At 35.8% G+C, this 14,443-nt stretch overlaps 1 protein-coding gene across 1 annotated transcript in view; it reads right to left on the bottom strand.

Annotated features, from left to right (window-relative positions):
* Positions 1–1,153: 1,153 nt before the first annotated feature.
* Positions 1,154–14,443, bottom strand: part of LOC123528414 (pre-mRNA-processing factor 39-like) — a 36,891-nt gene continuing 23,601 nt past the window's right edge. Inside the window, exons 7-16 of the mRNA XM_045308116.2 lie at positions 13,858–13,968; positions 11,633–11,797; positions 10,545–10,616; positions 8,383–8,509; positions 6,864–7,072; positions 6,230–6,289; positions 4,162–4,346; positions 3,416–3,499; positions 2,809–2,899; positions 1,154–1,849 (exon numbers count right to left, since the gene is read on the bottom strand). Coding sequence (XP_045164051.2) covers positions 1,784–1,849; positions 2,809–2,899; positions 3,416–3,499; positions 4,162–4,346; positions 6,230–6,289; positions 6,864–7,072; positions 8,383–8,509; positions 10,545–10,616; positions 11,633–11,797; positions 13,858–13,968 — 1,170 coding nt within the window. The 3' untranslated portion in view covers positions 1,154–1,783. The remainder of the gene's footprint in view (positions 1,850–2,808; positions 2,900–3,415; positions 3,500–4,161; positions 4,347–6,229; positions 6,290–6,863; positions 7,073–8,382; positions 8,510–10,544; positions 10,617–11,632; positions 11,798–13,857; positions 13,969–14,443) is intronic.

The raw sequence follows: 14,443 nt of genomic DNA, 5'->3' as shown, positions 1-14,443 counted from the left end.
ATCAAGGGCCATACATCAAAAATGCCTAAGCGGATTTGGTTAGTTACCAAACTTGGCTAAGGTCTTATGGCCAAACACATTTTGTTCAAGTTTGGTGAAGATTGGATGAGAAATGTTCGACTTAGAGAGCGGACAAGAGTAAAATGGCGGATTTTTTGGTAATTCAAGGGCCGCAACTCCAAAATGCCTGGACCGATTTGCCTAGTTATCGAACTTGGCCGAGGTTTCATAGTCAAACACATTTTGTTCAAGTTTGGTGAAGATCGGATGAGAAATGTTCGACTTAAGAGTGCGGACACGAGTAAAAAGGCCAATTTTTGGTAATTCAAGGACCATAACTCCAATACGCCTGGACTGATTTGGCTAGTTATCGAACTTGGGCGAGGTCTTATGGTCAAACACATTTTTTTAGGTTTGGTGAAAATCGGATGAGAAATGTTCAACTTAGAGTGCGGACAAGCTTTGTGACAGACACACACACACACGCAGACTGGAGTAAATCAATGTCTCCCACACCACTGTGTGGTGGGAGACATAATTCCAAGTAAAAAGGGGGCACAATTCATGAAAAATTGGTGTCAGTTAGGCACCTTGGTCACATGATGTGGGTGATAAGGTGGAACATCTATTTTAAGTTTGAATCAAATCCATTTAGTAATAACCGAGATATAGTGAAAATGCATCAAAATTAACCTTAAATTCTATGTAAAAGGGGCATAATTCATGAAAATTGGTGTCAGAGGTATGCACCTTGTGTCACATGATGAGGTGGAACATCTATTTTAAGTTTGAATCAAATCCATTTAGTAATAACTGAGATATAGATTTCGGGACAGGATGTAATGTGACAGGATGCAACAAAACTGACTCCTATATAGCCCCCCTCAAACATGTTTGGTGGGGGTATAATGATAACGAGTTTCAAACAAATGTAAGCCAGGTAAGTTTAATCTTTCACTTTTTATGGCTGCTTTTATGCTGGCTAATGTTTATTGATCAATTCAGACTTGTTCTCCTTAAATCTTCTTGAATAGGTACATCCTCTACACTAAGCTGTCCTTTCTAATCATGCAAGACAGTGATTCTTTTCAAACACAAGTTGTCCCAGAGCTAAGAAAACAACTGCTACCATATTGGAGAAGTAGTAAACAAATTTTTGTTTATTATTTCATTTTATTTTCCACATTATTTCCATTTTATCAATAACATAAACAACAAAAGTGATAATCAGTAATCAGTAGCATATGAACTAGGTCAATGTCTGAAAAAATCAAAATACCAAAAATTACTTTCACCTATCAACCTTCTCTCACAAATATATATAAAGAATGTATTCTTAAGACATATCAAGGCAAGAATTGAACTATCAACAAAAAACTAACCTATGCATTAGATGGTGCTGAAGCTGCCCTAACTACCTATTTATTGTCAAATATAAATTTGTTAATAAGTAATATCCATAATATCCACAACAATTTGTAAAAACAGGAAACTTGCCACATCCTATATTTAAGCATTATTATGAAAACAGGAAAACTTCTGTAACATTTATAATGTAGCACTTTTTAAAAAACTTTCCCCATGATAACTGAACAGTTTAGCACCTTATTTTCTGTAGAAGTCTAAGCAGGACCATCATTCCATCTGTTTTTATATGTACTCTGTACAAATGTACTGATCTGGTACCCATCATTTTGAAATCGAACCCTTCATGATGTACAAAACAACAACCAAATCGCTAAACAATGAGGCGAATATGAACTTTATAAGCACTGTGTTTAGTTCATGAATTGTAATATTGTTGTGCATAACCACTCCAGGTAGCCGGGTAAGAGTATCCAGCTGCAGTCTGAAAACACAGGAAACAAATGAGTTAGAAAATGCATATAATTTACTTTGTTTCATACAGGCTTAATTGTTTCATATGGGTTTAATGCTACAGCAGAACCTGCCTTAAGGTTCATCCATGTCAGCCACTTTCTTGCCTATCTAGTGCGGAAAGACAAGGTTATCTGGGTAGGAGATCACCTTACCGAAACCCAATGGAAAAGACAAGCAACCTGTGCATATACTGACATCATAATTTATGTACTCTAGGCACATAATACAAAGGGCAACTTGACCTTTGAGCTCCATTTGTAGCCTTGACCTTTGACCTACAGACCTGGTTCATGCATTCTTCACATTACCTTATCGCCACCTACATGATATACCCCAAGTTTAATGTTCAATAACTTGAACATTTACTAATTTATGCCCTAGGCACATAAAACAAGAGGCAACTTGACCTTTGAGCTCCATTTGTGACCTTGACTTGATTTGCGCACTCTGCACATTGCCTCACTGCCACCTACGTATGTACCAAGTTTAAAGTCAATATCTTCAATGGTCATTTGGTTATGCTCCAGACACAAAATTTGATGGAAGATGGACAGACTTGCCCGCCATAACATGTCCGTTTTTCCAAAAGGGGCATATAAAAATATCATCTATGCAGTAACATTTTGAACTTGTTGAGGAAGACCATAGATGTTAAATGTAGCTCATTGTGAAAGATAAACTTAAATTAAGATATTAAATATTACCAAAAAATTTGTTCTGATTTCTATTATCTTTAACAGAATCTTTGTAAGCATAGGTAAATTAAAACCATTTAAATGTCAAATGACTGAAAAATGCATAAACACAAAAAGAATTTGTTCTCTCAACCTTGCTGGATATGCATAATGCATCAATATTTAGCTAGATCTTGTAATGTATTGTCTAACTGTGCAAGCAGTTAAGTTATACTGCATGAACAATAATTACCTGATACTGTGACCAGTATGCACTGTAATCAGAAACTGGTTGCTCTGCTGCCCCATTGGTCTTGACTTTCTTCTCAGCTGGCTCTGTGTCACTACAAACAAACAGCCTTGTCATAAAATACCACTACAAATCAGTAACATTCCACTCAAAATTCTTTTGAAATGTATCACTGAGTAGCTTAACTAGTAATATTTGTTTTTACTTTTTATTTCTTTTTGTTTTGGTTTAGAGCCATTTTTCAACAGTATTTTACTTAAAGTAAAGGCGGGCAATTGACCTGAACAGTGTTCCTGGACTTTACATCAGAAATAATTTGTTTTACACACGTCAACCATTCCGTATGAATGAGAGTTCAAGTACAAATGACTTTTCAACATGGTTCACAGAAAACAAATGCCTAACCCAAAGATCAAACTCATGACCTCACGGCCCATAATATCTACACTGTCTCAACAGAGCTAAGGAATACATGAAAGCTATACCTTACTCAATACTCACAAAAGCCACAGAGTTGTAAAATATGATGAAACATAACTCTGGCAGACACAAGAAAGTCATTCTAGCCTATATAATGAAAAGCAAGATGGTTTTAAACTGAAAAGCTTACATGGCTGGATCACTGATTTTTCTTTTCTTCTCTGACTGCATATCTTTAATCAGTTTCTGATGCTCATCATAACATTCTTTTAACCTGCAAATAATAGAAACAGTAGTAGAAATGTTTTAAATCTTGAAAAAAAAAATTATTTAGTTTACCTGGCTTTTTTACATTTAGCATATATAATAATTAGAAGACCTACTTTTCCACTGGGTTTCCACTAATATGCATAACATTTATTTGGTTATTAAACAAGAGCTGTCAGAAGACAACTATGCTCAACTATTCAACAGCCTTGTCAACTAAAGGAATATAAAAGTCAAAAAAAGCGACATAATTTTGAAAAATTGCAAAGTAGAGTTATTGAATCTGTGAAATGTAACTCAGTTTATCACTAAGAATAAGTGTATGAAGTTTCAATCCATTCATTTAAGTGATTACCGAGCTACTAGCTTACATACAAACAATCATATTGGCATGCCAACGTGGACACCAACACATGGGCAAGTCCCAAAAGCTCTAACTATTCTTCGAATAGCCGAGTTTAAAAGAACAGTTGACCTTTATCAAAGAGGCTAACTTTTTTTATTAGAGTGTACTGAAGCGATGTTCTGTGTGAAACTACCATAGATTAAATTTCCCTCAGACCCAGAATATTATTTTTGTTAATTTGATTTTTCCAACGTAACCATGACAAATACCTTTTGCAGATTTCAAGAAAATACAAAACTAGACACAAGTTTCAAATCTCTTACTGTACAATACTAGATCCAAAGTCTTCGAGAAATTCCAGTCGTCTCTGAGACATTTTTATTTTAGTGTGAACTGAAAGCTCTTCATTTTCTAAAGCCTTGGAGAATATATCAAGAGCACTATTGACATCTACTGGATGTTTCTGGTATTCTATATCTAACAACTGGATGTAAAGTTTCTCATTTTTCTGAAAACAAGAAAAACATCGAACTACAACTTGGAATATGGATTTTGTCTTCCTTATCTCTTTCCTGAACATGCAATATAAGATTCATTGTTTCAAGATCACTCAGCTCGGTAAATAGAGCAAAGTGCAGTTGTTACAGTTTTATTATTTCTCTCTCACTTCTTATCTACTTAGGGAATTATAATTATTCAATTACAAATCTGTTTGTTTGCTCGTTTGTTTTGGGTTTAACACTGTTTTTCATCAGTATTTCAGTTATTTAACGGATGGGCAGTTAACCAAACAGTTTTCCAGGATTCTGTACCATTACAAACCGGTTCTCCGCCAGTAACTGCCATCTTCCCCACATGAATCAAGAGGTGGAGGAAGAATGATTTCAGACACAATGTCTTTTATCAAATCGTCATGGAGAACATACGACCCAAGGATCGACCTCACGACCCCGCGATCCATAGATCGGAACTCTCTCAATTGATCTAAGCGGGTGGATTTCACTTACAATCTGAGAACAAGTTAGTAATGGTAGGAAATCTAAGAACTTTGATTAGGTTAACTCACTGCTGTAAGGTCCTGTAAAAACAATTAATTCTTGTGGATTTTGTGGATGCATCATTCCATGTAATTAAATCCAAACAAACAAGCAAAATTCCCTTTCTTTTATGCTGATAAGTGGAAATCCTTGAATTCATATCACAACACGAGCTGTTTTTGGCAAACCACAAAATAATTTCAGAGTATCCAAAAATGCTTGAAATACAAAATTATTTTTTTTAAGTTACAAAAGAAACTGCAGACCTCTAAAAATCAAGTCAACTACGAAACAATTAGTAGCAACTCCTTTTAACAAGACCTTTCAAATGAAACTGTATCAGAACCTTTAAACAAGATGACCATGATGGTCCTGAATCGCTCACCTATCCCCACATGACCCAGTGTTGAACTGAGTATGACGTCGTTATTTCTATTATTTGACATAGTGACCTAGTTTTTGAGCACATGTGACCTAGATATCATCAAGATAAAAAATTCTGACCAATTTTCATGAAGATCCATTTAAAAATATGACCTCTAGAGAGGTCACAAGGTTTTTCTATTATTTGACCTAATGACCTAGTTTTTGAAGGCACGTGACCCACTTTTGAACTTGACCTAGATATCATCAACATGAACATTCTCACCGATTTTCATGAAAGATCTCATGAAAAATATGGCCTCTAGAGAGGTCACAAGGTTTTTCTATTTTTCGACCTACTCACCTAGTTTTTGACCGCACATGACCCAGTTACAAACTTGACCTAGATATCATCAAGCTGAACACTCTCACCAATTTTCATGAAGATCCATTGAGAAATATGGCCTCTAGAGAGGTCACAATGTTTTTCTATTTTTAGATCTACTGACCTAGTTATTGATCGCACGTGACCCAGTTTTCGAACTTGACCTAGATATCATCAAGATGAACATTCTGACTAATTTTCATAAAGATCCCATGAAAAATATGGCCTCTAGAGAGGCCACAAAGTTTTTCTATTTTAAGACCTACTGACCTAGTTTTTGACCGCACGTGACCCAGTTTCAAACTTGACCTAGATATCATCAAGGTGAACATTCTGACCAATTTTCATGAAGATCCATTGAGAAATATGGTCTCTAGAGAGGTCACAATGTTTTTTTATTTTTAGACCTACTGACCTAGTTTTTGACCCCACGTGATCCAGTTTCGAACTTGACCTAGATATCATCAAGATGAACATTCTGACCAACTTTCATAAAGATCCCATGAAAAAGCTCACCTTGTCACTTTGTGACAGGTGAGCTAAAAAGTCAAGTTCATTTATTTGCAATATCATGTACCAGTAATTTCCTTAGAATCTGTTACTTACAGGATCTTTTTCGAGTGCTTCAAAAATTATTTTCTTGGCCCTGACTTCATCTCCTAGTACCTGGGAGTCAAAAAAAGAAGAAAGCACATTTAATGTATGACTTAACAATGGAACAGATGAATATTATACAAATTTGCCCTAAAGGTTTAAATATGATGTGCACATGAATATATCAACAGTTACACTACAGTTAATATTCTGCATTCAGACTTGGTGGCTTGTTTTAACAATTACTTAAGTTCCTATCCTCAGATCTGTGAGCCAAACTACATTAACAGGTGAAGCAAGCTGAAGCTTGCTACTCAAATTAAAATTACTGTGTTTCTGTTGTCACTTTAAACCAAGCCCCCTTGGAATCAGGGAAATTTCTAGAATTGGACATTTCTAATAATAAGGAAAGTGGAAAACATCTTGCACTATTTTCTAAAAATCTTAAATGACTAACGTTCCTCATAGAGAGGAACTCATGTGGGTAACTAATGTTCTTACATAAATTACTGATTTTGTTAATGCTCTAATCCCATTTCTTTCATGCTTGGATTTTATCACTGGATAAAGAACTTTAAAGAAAACCTAGTTAAATCAGTATTAGTATCTTAAAGATATAATGTATTTCAAATCAAGTAGTAGTTACCTTAAAAAGATATCGTGCATATTTGATTACATAAAATGCTCTGACACTAAGATCTGTAGATTTTGTAATATATTCTTGAAAGAGCATCTCAGTTTTATCTCTATCACCAATACGACGTTCCAGACTGATTCGTCTCATAGCAACCATCACCATACCAGGTAAAGTCTCCTCCAGATTTGTCAGAATTCTCCAAGCATCACCATGCTTCCCTGAAAAATGCATCGTATCATCACAGAAAAATGTTATTCATCACAGTAGTTTGTTCGGTCTATTTAAAACATAACATCTTTCAAACGTTACAAAATATGATACAGAATCTGTCATTTTCAGTATTGTACTTCCTATGGCATGCTACTGGATTTCCAACCAGTATTAACAAGTTTTAAGGCATACGTAACATCATCCCAAATTAACATAGGTGGATGACTACAACCTAACGCAATGTCTGGGCTAATCAGATAATAAATTCACTGCTTAAGACAACAATCAAAGCCCATGCAGTGGAAGTAACAAACTGCCTACGGTATTAGCCAGTGAGTGTTATTTCTCATGAGTATTTCAATTAACCGACTATGTTCTACACTAGTTACTGACAACTTCCACACATGAATCAGAGGTGGAGAACAAATGACCTTACACATTTTGTCTTCATTTTTTAATCATAGAGAATGACTACAAACACTTCACTTCACTCTAAGTCCTGTGCTCTACCCAATGTTTGTTTTGAGTTTAGCACTGTTTTTTGATCAGTATTTCAGTTAAATAAAGATAAGCAAATAAACCTAACCTGTGCTCCTAAATTATGTACCATCACTACTGTGTTCTCTACAAGTAACTTCAAACTTTTCCACATGAATCAGAGGTGGAGAATGAATAATATCAGCCACAATGTAATCTGGCAGATCATAACAAAGATTATACCCCTCATCTTGGGAATAATTCATGACCCCATGATCTTTAGATCTGCTCTCCTCAGTTTTATCAAAAGCTAACATATCAGAAACGTATTTTTGCCCATTCAGCCACCCTTCCTCAGAGCAAACTTTGAACTATACCGGTTGGTGAGATAACACCAGCAAGCAAATAAATAGAACTGCTATTTTGTAATTCATTTGTTTAAATATTTTCGTTCAAGATTTACCATAAACATAGAAACTCTACAACTGCTGAAAAATCTTGTTTAAATCAGTAAGTATTGAAGTATTAATAATGACTCTTAGTTCTCACTTAGACTTTTGTTCTCAAAAAATCGCTGTCAATATGTCCAATGGATTCTGCTTCAAGTGCACATGAGCAAGAGCCTGTCTAGTGAGAGGCTCCAAAAGTTTCTAAAATAGATGCAATTAACATAAGTGATACCGATGAAATTTTATTATGGATTTGCTGTTGTTTCTATGTCTACACGGTTGCTAAACCAAAATGTTAGCATGCCATATATGTATGCTTTAAATCTGATATTATCTGTAGATAGCTCTCATCATTACGCAAGTGACATAAAAACAGTCTCTAAAGACCTTACCCTGTCTTTCTTCAAAAGCTGCCCATGCCATGTGTATGTAGGGTTTCTTTGGTAAATGAACATTGCATGCTCTCTTGTAAACATTTCTTACTGCCTCTAACCCACCCTCATCAAGTGGATGGAATTTCTGTTAAAAAAAAAAAAGAAACTAGTCAACATTAAAGATGCCAAAAATATTAACAGAATAACTAGATGTGTGCCCTTAGGACACTGGTGCCCTTCTTCCTTTCACTTTACATGGTTTCATAACACTAGGTAAAATATTGTTTAAGATAACTGCAACATAAACACTTCATGTGTATTTTTAATTAAGTCATGGACCATATCGCTGACTTCAACCTAGCAGATGTAGGGCAGACACCTTTTCCATTCTGCCACTGCTGCTTGATATTGAAAAAATCTTAATACCATGCTTATCAAAGAACTCTATATGTCTATGTACAGAAGAACTTCTTATTTATATAGCATAACTTCGTATATGTATGGAAAACAAGAGGACCATGATGGTCCTGAATCGCTCACCTATCCCACATGAAGTGTTGGGAACTAAGTTGAAGTCGTTATTTCTATTATTTGACATAGTGCCCTAGTTTTTGGGCCACATGTGAACCTATTCATCAGATAAAAAATTTGACAATTTTCATGAAGTCCATTGAAAAATATGACCTCTAGAGAGGTCACAAGGTTTTTCTATTATTTGACCTACGGACAGTTTTAGAAGCACGTGACCACTTTTTAATTGCCTAGATATCTTTAAAGGTTGAACTTCTCACCAATTTTCATGAGATCTCGTAAAAAATATGGCCTCTAGAGAGGTCACAAGGTTTCTATTTTTCGACCCTTACTGACCTAGTTTTTGACGCACATGACCAGTTACGAACTGACCTAGATATCATCAAGCTGAACTTTTCTCACCAACTTTCATGAAGATCCATTGAGAATATGGCCTCTAGAGAGGTCTACAAGGTTTTTTCTATTTTTAGACCTACGGGACCTGTTTTGCCCCCACGTGACCCAGTTTCGAAACTTGCCCTGATATCATCAAGATGAACATTCTGACCAATATTCATGAAGATCTCATGAAAAATATGGCTTCTAGAGAGGTTTCACAAGGTTTTTCTTTTTTTAAGATCTACTGACCTAGTTTTTAACCCACGGACCCAGTTTCGAATGGATCTAGATACATCCAAGGTAAACATTCAGACCAACTTTCATGAGATCCATTGAGAAATATGGCCTCTACAGAGGTCACAAGGTTTTTCTATTTTTAGACCTATTGACTTGTTTTTGACCCCACGTGACCCAGTTTCAAAAATTTGGGCCCTAGATATCATCAAGGTGAACATTTCACCAAAATATTCATGAAGATCTCATGAAAATATGGCCTCTAGAGAGGTCACAAGGTTTTTCTATTTTTAGATCTACTGACCTGGGTTTTTAACCCCCACGTGCCCCAGTTTAAAACCTGACCCTAGATATCATAAAGGTGAACATTTGCCAATTTTCATGAAGATCCATTGAGAATATGGCCTCTAGGAGGTCACAAGGTTTTTCTATTTTTAGACCTACTGACCTAGTTTTTGCCCCCACGTGACCCAGTTTCGAACTTGACCTAGATATCATCAAGGTGAACATTCTGACCAATTTTCATGAAGATCTTGTGAAAAATATGGCCTCTAGAGAGGTCACAAGGTTTTTCTATTTTTAGACCTACTGACCTAGTTTTTGACCCCACGTGACCCAGTTTCGAACTTGACCTAGATATCATCAAGGTGAACATTCTGACCAATTTTCATGAAGATCTCATGAAAAATTATGGCTTAGAGGGTCACAAGGTTTTTCTATTTTTAGATCTACTTGGCCTTGTTTTTGGACCGCGGTGACCCAGTTTCGAACTTAAACCTAGATATATTCAAGATGAACATTCTGACCAACTTCATAAAGATCCTGAAAAAATGTGACCTCTAGAAATGTCACAAGCAAAAGTTTACAGACGCATGGACGACGGACACCGCGCAATCACAAAAGCTCACCTTGTCACTTTGTGACAGGTGAGCTAAAAACATGTAAGAACTTTGCACATGTACAAAAGAACTTGATACATGTACAGAAGAACTTCTTGTAAGCATGGAAGACTTCTGTGTATGTATGGAAGAACTTACAACTGAGCCAGCCTCTGCATCACTACCAGCTTTTTTCAGGTTTGTGAAGTGCTCTTCTAGGTATCTTGCATACTGGCAATATAAAATACAGTTTAATCAAACACTAAATCAACAAGATTAAGAACAATAAATATACTGAATGCTCACATTTTAACCCTTACCATGCTAAATTTTTATAATGAACTTGTCCATCTTTCAATTTGGACTGTACCATTAAATGTTAAAAGGGGAGCATACCAAAAAGATACTGACTGAATTGCGAACAGTGTAGGTCATGATCAGACTCCACGGATGCAGAATCAATTGTGTCAAGCATGATAAGGGTTAACACTTGTAAAACCGAATACCCCTTGCCTGACAATTGATAATGATTTAACCTTTTCCCTTTACATCTTTAAGTGAAAATGATTTTTCAGGTGCCTGAAAATATTCCGCATTAGCCCAGTTACAAGTCTGTATATGTACTTTTCCTAATTCTTTTGGTTGTTCTAGGTTATTCTTTAATTTACTGTATAATAATTTAACTTTGTGCTCAAGAAATTTCATGGATATGAATTCATGGGATTTCAACATTTGAACACAAAATGAAGTGAATTTTACTAATTATTATGGACTAAAATTCACAGATTGTCTCAATCATAAAATCAAGGAAAATTAGTCTCCCATGAATATTAACACTTACCCTGCTAAATTTCTATAATGAAGTCGTCCATCTTCCAGTTTGAACAGTACCATTAACTGTTTAGATGTAACTGTTAAAAGGGGTGCTTACCAAAAAGATACTGACTGAATAGTGAACAGTGCAGGTCATGATCAGACTGCACGGATGTGCAGGCTGATCATGATCTACACTGGCTGCAAAGGCAGAATCAATTGTGTCCAGCATGGTAAGTGCTAACTCTCTTCACCAGGCAGACAATAATTTGTTGGTATTATTTACCTTATAAACTTAATTATCTTGCAGGTTACATCAGAAGGTAGTTAATACAGTCCCATGTACACAAAGAGGTATTCCACTTCTCAAAAGAAATATTTCTCGAGGAACATGCCAATGCAATAAATAAATTTCCAAGACTGAAATCACAAACCTTAAGCCAGAAGTCTTCATACAATGCTGCAGCTATCATACATCTCTCAAACAAGACAACAACCCTCTCATGTGTACCATTCTGAATCTCATAATCTAAATATTCCCTCCAGTTCTTCAATTGAGATCTTTCCAGAGGTTTTACGTGGAAATATGGCCGCTTGATCTGCAAACAAGAGGACCATGATGGTCCTGAATCGCTCACCTCTTCCCACATGACCCAGTTTTGAGTATGACGTCGTTTTTTCTATTATTTGACATAGTGACCTAGTTTTGAGCTCATGTGACCAGTTTTGAACTTGGGCCTAGATATTTTCAAGATAAAAATTATGACCAATTTTCATGAAGATACTTGAAAATATGGTCTCTAGAGAGGTCACAAGGTTTTTTTTATTATTGACCCATTGACCTAGTTTTTTAAGGTACATGAGCTGTTTTGAACTTTTAATAGATATATCAAGGTGAACATTCTCACTATTTTCATGAAGATCTCATGAAAAATATGGCCTCTAGGAGGTTTATAAGGTTTTTTCTATTTTTATACCTACTAGCTAGTTTTTGACCGCACAAGACCCAGTTTCGAAACTGACTGATATCATCAAGATGGAACCGATCAATTTTCATGAAGATCCATGGAAAAATATGGCCTCTAGAGGGTCAAAGATTTTTTAATTTAGACCTACTGAACCCCGTTTTTGACCCCAGTTGACCCAGTTTCAAAACTTGAACCTAGATATCTTTAAGATGAACATTCAGACCAACTTTCATACAGATCCCCTGAAAAAATATGGCCTCTAGAGAGGTCACAGTTTTTTTCATTATTTGACCTACTGACCTACTTTTTTAAGGCACGTGCCAGTTTCAAACCTGACTAGATATCATCAAGAGAAAATTCTGACCAATTTTTATGGAGATCCATTCAAAAGTATGGCCTTAGAGAGGTCACAAGGTTTTTTCTATTATTTGACCTACTGACCTAGTTTTTGGGCACGTGACCACTTTCGAAAATTGACCTAGATATCATCAAGATGAACATTCAGACTAACTTTCCCTACAGATCCATGAAAAATATGGCCTCTAGAGAGGTCACAAGGTTTTCTATTATTTGACCTACTGACCTAGTTTTTGATGGCACTTGACCCATTTCGAACTTGACTAGATTTCATCAAGGCGAAACATTTGACCAATTTTCTGAAGATCTCATGAATATATGGCCTCTAGAGAGGTCACAAGGTTTTTCTATTTTAGACCTACTGACCTAGTTTTGAACGCACGTGACCCGTTTCGAACTTGACCTAGATATCATCAAGATGAACATTCAGACCAACTTTTATACAGATCCATGAAAAATATGGCCTTTTGAGAGGTCACAAAGGTTTTTCTATTATTTGACCTACTGACCTAGTTTTTGACGGCACGTGACCCACTTTCGAACTTGACCTAGATATCATCAAGGTGAACGTTCTGACCAATTTTCATTGAAGATCTTATGAAATATATGGCCTCTAGAGAGGTCACAAGGTTTTTTTATTTTTAGACCTACTGACCTAGTTTTTTTACTACATGTGACCAGTTTCGACTTGCCTAGATATCATTTAAGATGAACATTTTTGACAATTTTCATTGAAGATCTTTTGAAATATATGGCCTCTAGAGAGGTCACAAAGGGTTTTTTTATTTTTAGACCTACTGGGCCTAGTTTTTGATGGCACGTGACCCAGTTTCGAAAATTGACTAGTTTTCATCAAAGATGAACATTTGACCAACTTTCATAAAGATCCCCCAAAAATGTGACCTCTAGAGTGGGGCACAAGCAAAAGTTTACGGACGGAGGGGCGGCGGACGCACGGACGACGGACGCTGCGTGAATCACAAAAGTCACCTTGTCACTATGTGACAGGTGAGCTAAAAAATTGAGAAAATGTCAAAATCCCCTGCCTGCAATTAACATTGAGCTCTGATGAGGATGTACATGAAATCTAGATGAAATACAGAAATCAAGCTACATGTAACCATACTCAAAACCATGAATAGAAATGAAATCAAAATCAAAATTTGACACATGTGAAATCAATTATCATTTTAGGCAAATTACTGGCTGTAACATACAAGCTTTCACCCTGACAATACTCTGGTTCATTTTTAAACAGAAGCATTAAGCAAAATCCTATAAACTGTACTTCTTTGTAAGAAAATGTCTGCTCCGTAAACAATATTCATTCTTACCCCTTCTTCGTATGCCCATCTTTTGCTTACTTCCTCTTCATTCTGTTTAAATGCAACTTCCCGCAAGTTTAGAATCTTCTCTCGTACCTTCATAGCCTCTTCAGCATCGCCCTATAAATCATACAGTTTATTATAGACATTTAAATAAATAGCAACTTGGGTATCCAGTTTTATTCTGCCTTCCCAATGAATATTTAAACATCAGACATCCCCTTATTAATGACAGTAGTTAAAAGCTAGTTTTTATTTCCAAATGCATGAAATTCACTTGCTTTTAACTTGAAACAGGAAATACATGTTGTTTAATTACTGACACACAGATTCTAATACTGTTTAACATATTTAAGAAATGGCAAATGTCTGCAATCTATCTTTGTTCTGATCACATCAAGAAGGTACTAGGAAGCGAGTTAAATCGCATTTTCATGTAGCAGTGAATATTTCCGAGTGCTGGAGAACATAAGAAAGGTATCTTCTTTCAAAATAAATTGTTCGACTTGTTATCCAATGACAAACTCTGACACAACTTATCACACTTGTACTCCTTTTTAAAAAACATTCAGGAAGATGGTTAATTTTTTATTTC

This window comes from Mercenaria mercenaria, chromosome 1 (genome assembly GCF_021730395.1).
Source record: "Mercenaria mercenaria strain notata chromosome 1, MADL_Memer_1, whole genome shotgun sequence".
In the NCBI taxonomy this organism is placed as follows: Eukaryota; Metazoa; Mollusca; class Bivalvia; order Venerida; family Veneridae; genus Mercenaria; species Mercenaria mercenaria.
This window is presented reverse-complemented; position numbering and strand designations above follow the sequence as displayed.